Below are 13,657 nucleotides of genomic sequence, written 5' to 3' on the forward strand. Positions count from 1 at the left end.
AAACGCCGTAGGCGCTAACAAAAAATTGTCCAAAGAAGCGAAGTTAGCAGTCCACAACGGAGTGCTGGTACCTACCTTGATGTATGGAAGTGAGGCATGGAACTGGCAAAGAAAGGATGAAAGTAGATTAAATGCTGTTGAAATGAGATCCCTGAGGCGTATGTGTGGTAAAACCATGTTTGATCGTGTGAGGAATGTGGAGATCCGCAAAGAGTGCAAGGCTGATGTAAGCGTAATGAGTAAGATTAAGAAAGGGACGCTTAGATGGTTTGGGCATGTAGAGCGAATGAGCGAAGATAGGAGTGTAAGGAGGATATATGATGCAAATGTGAATGGTAGCAGAAGTCGGGGACGCCCGAGGAAGACATGGCACGATCAAGTGAATCAGATACTCGAGTCGGGCCATGTCAAGAGTCAGAATAATAGAAGAGTATGTATGAGACGATGTATGAATGTGAATGAGGCAAGGAGTGTGTGCCAAGACCGAGTTGTTTGGCGGTCCGTCCTCTCTGCCTACCCCTGCGGGGAAACGGCGTGATGGTTAGTTAGTTAGTTAGTTAGAAAGTGCATTTGTACTGAAGAAGAAAGGCTATCGATATTTTAAAATAAGAAAACAATAACAACTCAAATATTTTTTATTATGTGTTTATTTAACTAATACGCTCTTCCGTGCATCTCATTAAAGCTTTCAAATTTAAAAAAAGTAAACTTAAAAAAATAAAAATAAATATTTTGATGTACAAAAGTTGTGTACACCAAGTGTTTTGTTTTTATTTAGTTAAAGATAAAATATTACCATACTCTTTCTTCGACCAGTGGTATTAAATTTTCGGGATTTATTTCCTTATCCATTATTGTAGTTTTGATTTATTTACTTAACAAAATAACCAAATACAAGCACGCAGCGTGCCTGCTTCCTTGCGACAGGGAGCGGGCGGGGAGGGGTCGGGGTTTGGCGGGGACTCTGCCGGAACGACTGGACGACAAGTGTGAACAGCTCCATACAACACTATGAGCGAGCGTGTGCCGACACGATTTGAAAACGGACGCGCTGCGTAGGCGAGCCATCCGACAAAAAATGTCGGATCCGTTTTCAAATCGTGTCGGACAAGTGTGAACAGCTCCATACATCCACTACAGCCACTAGGGCATCCGTTTTTAAAACGGGACCCGCCTCCGATTTGAAAACGGAAGTGGGAACGGGCCCTAAGGCGGGTCACGGATAGCTGCGCACGGCTACGTTCTACATGTGGCTTTAGCTTCGTTCACTTTGAGCTACCATACATAAATCAACTATCTACTGCCATCGGGCCACGCACGGATGCGTGGGTAGGTGACCGTCAGATCTTAGAGTCGAGTACTAGACTAAAATCAATAGCTTGCTCCTGGACACAATGGACTACGAGAAAATTGTTTTCATGTAGGTACATATTTATTACTGTTCTTTTTTTTTCTTTCTGTTTATTTCCTGTATTAATTAGCATTCTACAAATTTTCTGTTCCTGATTATACTTAATGTTTATTATTTGCATCTAATGTTTACTTTCTATCTCTTATTGCAGGTTATTTTGGATATTTCGTAACAGACTGATTCTGCTTATAATTTTTTTTTAAGATTTTCTTTTATTTTTATACACTGCTTTGTATCTTGTTCTTTCTTTTCTACTATAGAGTGACCTGCTTGCTGGTAGTAGCACTGAACTTATATTTTTCTGTGTCAGTCCGGCGTACCCCAACCCTGGGGTGACAGAAGACCTCGTCCGTGCATATCAAACTTCAAGATCAAATCACGATGAGGGATCTGTGTCATTGTCTGCTCGCAGCGCCTCCCCTGAGGTCAGGAACTGGACTGAGGATGGGCCGAACGTGGATTGGCGACCTTCCACCCTGCCTCCAGGTATTCCGACCTTCCGGCTTTCTCCTCATGGTCTTCGGGATATTCCCAACCCCAACTCACTCTTCTCGTCGAGGCACAACCGGTTTCCTGGCTTAGGGGCGCGGAACCTGATTCTCGTGAAGCCAATCCAACGCCCAGCTTTCTCTCCCTAGGCCTGCCTGTTAGTGGGTATCGACACCCCCTTCACCACAGAAAGAGGCGCATACTTTACCATTTTTCTTTTTTGTTCTTTTTGCAGGTGGCTGTGTATTATTTTAATTCTTCTCTACCTATTGTTGACATTTTGTAAATGTGTTTTTATTATATTAACCAAGTAGAATAGAACTTACTAAAATTATGAATACACAGCACTTGCATACTGCGAATAACATCGTATGCATGGACATTTTGGAGGTCTTGTTTTGAAATTTTAAATGTAGACTCGTTTTTTCAAAAAAATTAGCGTCCTTGCGAGAGATCTGAAGGGGTACCATCAGTACCTAAAACAGGGCGGGGAAGTGGTGGGCCTCCTCCAGAATGTTGTCTAATGATGCGGTGCTGATTGCTAATAGTATAGATAATCTACAGTCTCTCGTGTCTAGGATGAACGAAGTATGCATGAAGAATGAGTTAATGATGAATGTAAGTAAGTCTAAAGTAATGGTGTTTGAAAGAGAGAGTACGAAAACAGTGTGCAATATAATTGTGAATGAGGAATACTTGGAGCAGGTGGATGAGTTTGTGTGTTTAGGAAGTATGTTTACGAGATATGGGAAGGCTGACAGAGATATTGAAAGAAGGGTAAATGCAGGTAATTCCGTTAATGGAGGACTGAACGCCGTTGCCGCTTACAAAAAAATGTCCAAAGAAGCGAAGTTAGCAGTCCACAACGGAGTGCTGGTACCTACCTTGATGTATGGAAGTGAGGCATGGAACTGGCAAAGAAAGGATGAAAGTAGATTAAATGCTGTTGAAATGAGATCCCTGAGGCGTATGTGTGGTAAAACCATGTTTGATCGTGTGAGGAATGTGGAGATCCGCAAAGAGTGCAAGGCTGATGTAAGCGTAATGAGTAAGATTAAGAAAGGGACGCTTAGATGGTTTGGGCATGTAGGATATATAGTATAGGAGTGTAAGGAGGATATATGATGCAAATGCGAATGGTAGCAGAAGTCGGGGACGCCCGAGGAAGACGTGGCACGATCAAGTGAATCAGATACTCGAGTCGGGCCATGTCAAGAGTCAGAATAATAGAAGAGTATGTATGAGACGATGTATGAATGTGAATGAGAAAAGAAGTGTGTGCCAAGACCGAGTTGTTTGGCGGTCCGTCCTCTCTGCCTACCCATGCGGGGAAACGGCGTGATGGTTAGTTAGTTAATAAACAACCAAAATATGGTAAATTTTTGTTGATAGGTTTCTAAAATTTAGAACACTTTATTAGTAAGGGGCGGCGTTTTACTTTGTTATCTTTATTTTGTAATCACATAGGAAAAAATAGGTGTCTCATCCAGATTTAGGACGGGTTGTTTCGGAGTATTTGAACAATTCTTCAAATTTCAAAGTTAATTTTCAAGTTCCGTGAAAGATTTTTCAAAGTTATGTTATTATTTCAGTTCTGTCAAGCAACTGGCCTATAATGATATAATAACAGAACTTGAATAGGACTTTCACAGAACCCGAAAACGAACGTTGAATTTTGATGAATTGTTCAAATTGCAAAGTAAGGACGGGTTGTTTCGGAGAATTTGAACGATTCTTCAAATTGCAAAGAAACTCCCCCTTCCTTTCCTAGAAATGATTGATTGAAAATAAATTAGATGACATCATGTGCTGAAAATAATGCAAGTCTATTATTTCACTCGAAAGTTTCATTTGAGTCATCGTTTAGTACCGAATTTCTAAATTTTATTCAAGGAGACGCTCATGAACCTATGTCCTGTCTATACCAATATGCCAGTGATTCTCAAAGTAGGCAATATCTTCTGGTGGTCCCTTGGGTCGCTGCAAATGTCCGTGAGAGGTGCAGTAGTAGGACTAGTAGGTTGTAGGGCCCTCACAGGCAACAAGCCGCTAGGGTACAAAGCAAAATTTGACAAGCTAAAAGCTAAATATTTTTTTGTTTACGCTATATTGGTGCGAGAATGCAATCAATTCTACAAGGAACACTAAATCGATTATATGACTAAACAGAACACTTTTTAAATGTTATAGTCTTTAAAAGTGATGAAACTTTTTCATGGCTTTATTTCGCCATTCAAAGTGTTCCATTTTGTCACTATTCGTCCTACTTTGGTCCGGTTACCCCATAAATAAACCAGGTTACCCTAAATCCATATAGAACAAAGCAAGTTTCAATAAGGCCATATCATGAAGGAAACATAATAGAAATAATGCTGTATTGAATATGTTCAGTTTAATTTAACTTTACTGAAACTTGACGTGATAACAAAACATGTGGGTTCTATCAGAAAAAAATGCAGGAGATTCTATTTTTAAGTTTTGCTCAAGAAAATTAGCTTGGAAAATGAGGCGGGTCAAAAAGTTTGGGAAACTGCTCTTTATGTAAATAAACTTCAGGTGTTACACACTGACCACGATGTTGTTATCAGCTTGAGTATTGACATCATCAATAATTTCGTAAATTTTAATACAATATTGAGGTTTTATCAAAACCAAATAAAAAATTTGAAAAACGGTTTTTTAACCCCTTATGCCTCTGGCATCTTGACTATTATATTTCAGACGCTGCCAGGTCACAGAATTCGAGTGTATTTCTGCTATGCAATAAAATCCAAATAAATGAAATATTTCTTGTTACGTATTCAAAAACTAAAAACTATTTTTGAAAGGCGACATTATAAAATAAATATTACCGTCACATCACTGTTTGTTCTATATGAAAAATTAGTTTTATAATTTTTTTCCAATTGCAGTCTCCTTTAGATTAGGACATAGGGGTGCACATTTTAACTCTTCTGTAGTCGTATTTCCTCTTTCTAAGACTGTTTAGGTCATATTTCTCACTACGACAGTAAGCGGCGATACAATGATTTCTTAAGAGACCATATGACCTGTTCTGAAAAGCGAACAATTTGACTAGAGGTAGTAACAGTTTGTTCACTAGCCTGAGAGGTTAAGTGACTTATTGCAAACAATGTACACACCAGCCATCATTTTTTAGTTAGGGAGCAATTAAGGTGACCTCCAGCAGCATTGCATAAAATGCTTCATATCACTTCCTCTATGAATTGCCAACAGCTAATCTTCTCAGCCAGTGAATGAAAGGCTCCATATTTACAACTTTAATATTTCGTGTCTTAGCTAGAAAGAGCCTTACCCTAAATGAAAGGAAAAATATAAAACAATTTTTGATTGGTGGCAGATAAACCAGTTCAGTCATTTATTTTTTATCTTATAAAGTTAATTTCACAAATCTTACATTCTCACACACATTACGTATCCTAGGATGGTCCTAAATCTGTAACAAAGAAGAAAAAAAAGATTATTAGAAAAAACCAAGGTCTTCTTATTCTGTGATATGTTTATTATCAAAACAATACACTGACATAAATGGTCCAGAAAAATGAAAAAAGGGTTGTCAGAAATCTCACATAAATATAGAATATTGGGAGCACTTCATCTTCCTTCAATGTAAGAGGACAGGTCAATTTCTTCTGGTAACTCTGTAATATTGACATCGAAGCGCTCCTGGACATCATTGAGGATCTTCGCATCTCCTTCATCAGACACCATTGTGATGGCCAAACCCTGTTGAAAAGTAAAACAAAAACATCAGTAAAATGCGTGATGTGAAATATTCTTTTATTATTAAAATAATAATAATTGAAATGTGTTTCTTTTGTTTAAATTTTGGACAGATTTACCTGACTGGTCAATTCAGATAAGCACACTTTTACTAGAAAATTTGTAAGATTTCAGATTAGATAGTCAATCAGCATCATGGTTCTGATGTCCCTATCAAGTATCATCATTAGAGAAGAGTTATTTGTTATGTACATAAATGTGTAGAATGAATTACCTTAGTTCCGAATCGTCCAGCTCGAGCCACACGATGAAGATAGGTGTCGGAATCCTCGGGCATATCGTAGTTGAAGACAATGTTCACTCTCTCAATATCCATTCCTCGGCCAAACAGATTTGTGGCTACCAAGATACGCTGGAAGTTAAACATCACCATTAATAAGAGATGCTAATCGAACTAGTTATGTTTCATAGTTTAATCTTGTGGTCAGGTTAGATAGTCAATCACCATTATGATTCTGATGTCCCTATCAAAGTATCATCACAACATAATGTCCATTATGTCCGTTAAGTAGAGGGGGTGTTAAATACCTTTTGGAAGTCTTTGAATTGTTGGTATCTGGAGAGGCGTTCTTCCTGGGTCATGCTACGATGGATTCCAATGGCGGGGAAGTTCTGGTCGGTGAGAAGTTGTGCGAGCGCCATGCAACGCTGGACTGACTTCACAAAGATCACCACCTATAAAGATAATTCTCGAATCAATTTATTTCTGCATACATATGTACTTATATTGCAACATTCAATTAATTTGCTACTAATAAAACTTTAAAATCAGAAAAGATAGTCAATCATCATTATAATTCTGATGTCCCTATCAAGTATCATCATCAAAAAGAGTTATTGAGTATGCGGAAAATTTATTGTCATAGATGGACATAGCTACCTGGTTGAACTCCAAGACATCCAAGAGCTCAAAGAGTTTTTTGTTCTTCTCATTTTCCTTCAGTTTGACGTAATGCTGCTGTAAGCCGTGGAGTGTGAGCTTGGCTTCATCATCCACATATACTTCCATGGGCTGGTGGAGGGAATAAATACTGTCATGAGATAAACTTACTAGTTTCCAACCGCTAGAAATCTATTAAAACATCAGCAATGAAGTCAAACCCAAATTATCCATTTTAAATAAAATAGCATCACGATTCTATAGCTTCTAATGTGACTACTCATGATTCTAAAGATCCAATATGACTACTTACTACCTGGATATGAATTTCTGCTGAATGTGTTAATAAACAACACATGTATCTGGGAGCGCAATGCAATACATATTCCAAACAAATTTTAACAACTCAACTTTCATACCATTTGAAGTGCTTTAATATCCAACTACAATCATTCACTTTTAAATACTTTAATTCCAAAATATGATGATTATGGAATTAGGGATAATTCATTTTAACTCATTTACCCAGAAATCTGTCGCACAACATGAATATGAAATGAATGAATGGATGGAAACCTCACAGACCCACACAGAATTAGAAAGACTCATTTGAAGGAATGATTGCCTTGCCCACCAAATCATGTTTGTGATGTAAACTGTAGAATATTGATGAGTGCACAGATTAGACACATTTCCCAACTCTTTCTCAAGGGAGCGACAACTGCCAATGTCAACATTCTACTAATAATAAAAGCATGTTAATAATTTAAAACAATCATTGCGATGATAGACAGAAGATTAAATAAAAAAATAAATAAAACCTTTAAAATCAGTAAAGATAGTCAATCAGCATCATGATTCTGATGTCCCTATCAAGTTTCATCATAAGAAAAAATTCTCCATTCACGTTAATTGAAAATTAAACAATGCAGACATTATTTTTTTGTTAAATTTAAAAAAAAACTTTGCAAATGAATTTGAGTAGTGTATGATCAAACATCGCAATGATTGATTGATAAAAAAAATATAGAGCATGAATGAAAAAATGCGTTCCAGTTGTGAGGCAACCACATTGATCCATGAAAAAGGAAGCATCCTTGGCGAAAAATCAAAAAACCCAGCGATAATATCTTACGTCACAACACATCATGTTTGTGAGCAAAGAAGTGGTGAGGATGTTTGGTGGCGGGCGAGCTCGGGACTCTTGTCAGCTGCGCACTCTGCTCTCCTTCTCCTACTCAATATGGTTCACTGCAGCCGACTAAACAAGCTAATCCGTCTTCTTTCTTGAATCTTGATGTCTTGACGCCCCCCTAGCCTACTCGGCGGGCTGCAGTGTCTATGGCCCTCCCGCTACCCATCTTGATGCACCCCATTTTGGCCCCGAAAACGAAAGATTGTGAGAGACGACGCGCAGTGTTTTTGAATTCGCAGGATTTCAAAATATTAGATTTGGTGACATTTACATCTTGCATGAACTTTTTGCAAACGGGGCGGATATCCTTGCTGAGCGTGGCAGAGAACATCATGACTTGCTTTCCGTGCGGAGTGTTGCGGAAAATCTCTTGAACGTCACGCCTCATGTCTGAAATACAACATTACTAATTAGTGCCCAACATTTGATCCAAATTATTCTCATTTTGATTCATTTTAAATCAGGGTGATAGAGTCAATCATTAAGTTCAGGTGTCCCTATCGGGTTTCATCATTCAGCTTGTAAAAGTTTATCAAAACAAGCTTTACAATATATATGCACATATTCCATTACACGAGTTAAGAATTATATTATAAAGTTTAGTACCTAGTAACTCGAGCATCTTGTCGCACTCATCTAATACAAAGTGCTTGAGGTGTTTGAGGTTGAGTTTCTTGGTCTTGACGAGTCCAAGGATACGTCCGGGTGTACCAACCACGATGTGTGGGCAGGAGGCCTTGAGCACCTCTTCATCCTTCATAATGGGCAGTCCCCCGAAGAACACGCCCACCTTAATTCCAGCCATGTACTTGGAGAAACGCTCATACTCCTTACTAATCTGGAAAGCCAGCTCGCGGGTGTGGCACATGACCAGTACATAAACATGGTTTTCCGTTGGCTCCAGCTGCTGGAGGGTTGCCAGCACAAAGACGGCCGTCTTACCCATACCAGACTTGGCTTGACACAGAATGTCCATACCCAGCACAGCCTGTGGAATGCATTCGTGCTGAACTGTAAGAAAAATAATAAACTTAATGTAAATAGCAATACTTGTGATAATTCCTTCGAAATGAGGTAAATATACAGAAAAGTGGGACACGGTTAGGTAAATTTTATTTTTTAATACTCAGTATCTGTTAAATAACAATGAGAAACAACTATTTCAGTAACTGAAAATAATGCATTTTAATTTAGCCAGCCCACAGAGAGGGGTGTAAAAAATCCCCATAGTCCACCTCATACACGATATCTCGATAATTAATTGTACAATTTAATTCATATTTTTTGTAATCCTTACGAAAACCAACCTTCAAAGCGCGATATATTGAAAAATATTGTTTATGATAAATAATACTACAAATCGCATTGCCCACTAGTATATCGTATGTGTTTCGGTACCATTCTTCTTGTTCTTGAGTCATATTATTTGTTTGTGGATCCCCTGCTGCCATACGGGCTATGCCCGGATGGCAGCAGGGCATAGCCCGTACCACAAGTGTGAAGGAGCGAGACAGTTATAATGTTTTGCGCACTTTCCTGCAGCATTTGTTGCTCGGAATTCCTTTCTTTTGATACAGGCAGTTAGTCAGTTTTTACCTTTTTGGAGGGCATGCATGTTTAGGTTTCCAAAGTTCTTAAACATTTATTTTTAAATAAAGGGGGAGTTATGTTAAAAAAAAAAAATAAAAAATTGTTTTCAAATTAAATTTGTAGCCTTCCTTTAAAAAAAAAATAAAAAATAAATTGTTTTCAAATTAAATTTTTAGCCTTCCTTTTAAAAAAAATAAAAATACTATTTAAATTTTTTTAAATATTCTATATGCGTAAATTTTTATGGCCATTTAGCACAGGGGTGGGTAGAGATGATATACCGCCACACACTCCTTTTTTCATACACATCCCATACAGCAGCTCATAGATACGTCTTCTGTTAAGTATTTGATTAACTTGATTGTGCTATTTCTTTCTCCTGCGGCATATATCTTAACCGTTTTTCACAAATTTGTCAACAAGATATTATTTTTCAATAGAATATTTGCGAAGGTTATAGAAGTAAAGAAATTATCATTATGTTAAAAATGCTTTCTTTGTTTGTAAGTTTTAATAAAAAATAAAGAACAGTAGTTACTGCAATTGTTAACAAATTATTTTTTATTTGAAAATATTTATATCCCAGTTTAAAAAGCACTGGTGGGTGTTGTTCGGGCGATCGACTGGCCTCGGTCATTTTCTGTACCAGACCAGATGGTTGGGAACTTACCACTCAAAACCAACTATGTATTACGTTTTATACAGATACGGGTATTTGGATAACCCATATGTAACTAACACACGATGGTTAGTATGGGAAAGGTTAATAGATATTTTGTTTATAAAACAAAACTGGATATTTTCAATAACAATGGCCCCAAATGAACAGCCAATTTTAACTATTAAAATGCAGTACTTTCCATTTCGGGAAACTGAAATACTTCTGATAACTGATACAAAAGGCAATTTTTTCAACTTTTCTGTATATTTACCCAAAATAACAAGTGAACATGTATTTTAATCAGATTAGTTAGCTTATCATCATTATATTTAAGATGTCCATAGCATTAAAAAGTTTTATGAAAGTGGTCAATTTGAATTAACAGAAAACCTTTCAACACTGCATGTATTTCAATGTTGATCAACAAATACCCAATATAAAACATGAATGCATGACCACAATATAAAATAATGTATTTTGTATGGTCAAAAATGTTGTGCAACATGGGTGAGTAATCTTCTCCGAGTAGTCAGCAAAAGCTTTGGTGAAATCGGTACAAGTGGACACAACACTTGCGTAAACAAACATTTAACATCATATAATTATATTTGATACACTTCTGCAAGTACAGGTGTTCAAAGAGACGATAAATCTTTGCATGAAGTGAGTGAATGTAATGTAAGGAATTATTAATCAATGCATTTTCATTTAAATTTGAGTTTTCACTGATTTTCACAAAGGGGTTGGGAATAATACGCATATAATTTTACAAATCACTTTTTTTTAAACTACGTGTCTAGGGCTGTTGGGCGACATCTATCAACCGAAACTAACCATTTTCCAAATTAAAAAAATAAACGAATGGACCAGTTATTTTTTAAACTCGGAAATGTTTTATGTACTGAACTAACCTTCAGATGGATGTTCGAAACCGCAATCAACAATAGCTCTGAGGATTTCAGGTTTCAACAGGAAATCTCTAAAACCCGAACTGTGGATGGAGACGTAAGATCCTTTGACTTCCTTTTTAGGGACGGCATCGGTTGAACCTTCAACCACAACCTGCTCGGTTTGTTCCTCATCCTCGTAGTCTAAAAGATCGTCATTATCCGCCATTGCTGTGCTGGAAGAAAACCGGTGTAAATATGAGATATTGATAAATCCGTAATAACTACGCCTCTATATGAATAAAGCAAAGGATTAGGAAGTAGGAACATAAACATTCAGAACAATTAGACATAGGATGTCGAAATACTTTGATAGATTACCTTTTTTATTAACGATAAAAAGCGACTGAATAAAGACGGGCAACGCTCGTAGCTTCCGGAAATAGATCTATTATTTAATTTTTCTCTATGGAAAATGGAAATGGAGACTGGAGTATCTATGGATTGATTGGGATTGATTAAACCGGATAGTGATGGTCATATTCGAATTATATATGTTTATTTCGACAAGAAATAAAATTTGCTTCGAAATTAACGATAAATGTTCAAATTAAAAAAAAAAATGCACATATATTAGAAACCTGCTCTTTTGCAAGAGTGAGTGCTTGTTGTGCCATTATTTGTGCCACTTCCATTACGAGAATGCGACTGCGATAGGATTGTGGTAATCAAGATACTTACCTATCCATTTTTAAAATTTGGTTGATCAAAATGTTGATTACATTTGACGACGTCAAAAATCGTCGCTCAGCGCCATTTTGATGTTTTTATATTGAAACACTCCACGACTCCCCGACGATGGCTCTCCGTTCGATTCAGCTTTAGATCAGCCAACAGGCAGGAATGATGTGTACTTTGATTGAGCGCTTGGGGGGCATAGCCAAGATCAAGATTTTTTTACTTATAATCGTTTCCACACTAGATTTCTACAAAGCAACTGGGCGAAAGTATTGTCAGGTCAATTGAAGTTCCGTTAATTGCACTTCCATGCACATTGGCAATGTAGAAAGCACATTGACGGTTGACCTTCTCTGGACCACACAATAGTCATTTCAATTGGTCAGTGTATAGTTGAAAAGGCTAAAGCCATCTCAACTGAAGGTTTCGATTTTAATTGACAGACTTTCACCTATCTCTATAGAGATACTCGCATTGTAAACCCTCAGGATCGATCCCACGGGATCGAAACACGGCGTGTGTTTATTCTATTATGATATGATTTGAGAGTTTCTCGGCCGTAGTTACTCACAGTATCTTTGGAATCTCTAGGGTGAGTTATCTTAGTCTATATATTATGCTACGTATAAACAGGACAAAATTTCCGCGAGCTTATCCGCCAATTATGGGAAAGGAACGAAGCAACCGCAAACGGTTCGAAACGCCGGGTTCGGTTGTTTTGCGGTGAAAATTTTGTCGGATTTATACGCACCCTTATACTCCATTCACACAGCGATTTTAGTTGATTAAGTCGGAGTTGAATGACACTTGAAAGCTAATCGACAAGTGTGAACAGCAGCGTTGCCAGGTCCAGATTGCAATATTTCCCTATATTATTGGGGGGGGGGAGCTTTGAAAAATAGTACTTGGTTTTTGTTGATAACTTTCCTATATTATTTGTAGTAATAAAAATACACGAATACCCAAATACACCACATATACAACAGTACGTAGTCACTGTTTTTTTTTATTCTCTTTCTTATATGGCAATTATTTTTCTTATATAACAACAGTGGCCGACAGTGGCAACACTGACACAACAAATTTGACATTGACATTTCAAATGATAATTATAAAATACTTATCATTTCAAATGACGATTATAAAATACATAACATTTACATGATATTTACCAAGATCAGGTAATTATGGACTATTCCGACACACAAAATACCTACTATTTAACATGAATTTATTCATTATCCCATTCACATATTCATTATTTCTTAATTAAATTGAATCTAAGTATTGTTTTCGATAAGTGTGACGGAATAGGCAATATTTACGAAAATACATGTGCATGGAGTAAATTGTTAAGGTCAAATAATAGCAATACATAACATAGCGATGCCTTAATCTGAAATTTTGTGTTTTACCGGGTAAGTAGAAGATTACAACGCCAAAAATCATTTGTCAAATAGCATATTTTAATGATAATAATATTTGGATAATTTGTACGGCGCTGTTTTTGTAAAAAAACACCTCCAAACTTTGGAAATGTACGCTTTGCAGATTAAGGCATCGATGGGCTGTATTCATTGATTTTGACTTCTAGTCATTTGCCGAAGATTTTAATTTAGATTATAGCAAGGAACAAGAAGATTTGGAATAATGAATTATTTGTATAGCGCCGTTTCAGTGAAATATTACCTCAAGGGCGCTTTGAATTATTAGTACAGGTTGAAGACTGAAGTTTATCAGTTTGGCACTTGAGATGATTCAGAAGAACAGAAGTGAAATGACAGTGGAAATATTTGGCCAGAAAAAACCTGTACATGCCGAACAAAACCCAGAAGTTTAGTTAAAAATCATAAATAGTATTATCCAATTTGTCAACCAATGTTTTCTCTATTTTAAAATTCAAAAAAGTACTTTAAGACATTAATGTTTTGTAAAGCAATATTCCAGATAATGTTTTGGTTGACAAACGGTTTCGGATTTTAGTTTTATTTAGATTAATTGC

At 36.9% G+C, this 13,657-nt stretch overlaps 1 protein-coding gene across 1 annotated transcript; it reads right to left on the reverse strand.

Annotated features, from left to right (window-relative positions):
* Nucleotides 1-5,239: 5,239 nt before the first annotated feature.
* On the reverse strand, nt 5,240-11,395 carry Hel25E (ATP-dependent RNA helicase 25E). Its single transcript, XM_089631415.1, has 9 exons — nt 11,299-11,395; nt 10,942-11,153; nt 8,386-8,790; nt 8,051-8,169; nt 6,585-6,716; nt 6,233-6,379; nt 5,919-6,056; nt 5,491-5,647; nt 5,240-5,357 (listed from the first exon to the last, which is right to left on the reverse strand). The coding sequence occupies exons 2-8, from the start codon at nt 11,144-11,146 to the stop codon at nt 5,516-5,518; spliced, it is 1,278 nt and encodes a 425-aa protein (XP_089487541.1). The 5' UTR covers nt 11,147-11,153; nt 11,299-11,395; the 3' UTR covers nt 5,240-5,357; nt 5,491-5,515.
* Between the last annotated feature and the right edge of the window lie 2,262 nt (nt 11,396-13,657).

This window comes from Hesperophylax consimilis, chromosome 4 (assembly GCF_061612785.1).
Source record: "Hesperophylax consimilis isolate HC1 chromosome 4, BYU_Hcon_1.0, whole genome shotgun sequence".
NCBI classification, from domain to species: domain Eukaryota; kingdom Metazoa; phylum Arthropoda; class Insecta; order Trichoptera; family Limnephilidae; genus Hesperophylax; species Hesperophylax consimilis.

What these genes read in the sequence shown, in the direction of transcription:
- Hel25E (XM_089631415.1), bottom strand. Translation starts at nt 11,146, where the DNA reads ATGGCGGATAATGACGATCTTTTAGACTACGAGGATGAGGAACAAACC. An exon ending in ATGTCTTGGAGTTCAACCAG is followed by an intron (nt 6,380 to 6,584) that starts GTAGCTATGTCC and finishes TTATCTTTATAG; the next exon opens with GTGGTGATCTTTGTGAAGTC. An exon ending in CTGGACGATTCGGAACTAAG is followed by an intron (nt 5,648 to 5,918) that starts GTAATTCATTCT and finishes ACTTTTCAACAG; the next exon opens with GGTTTGGCCATCACAATGGT.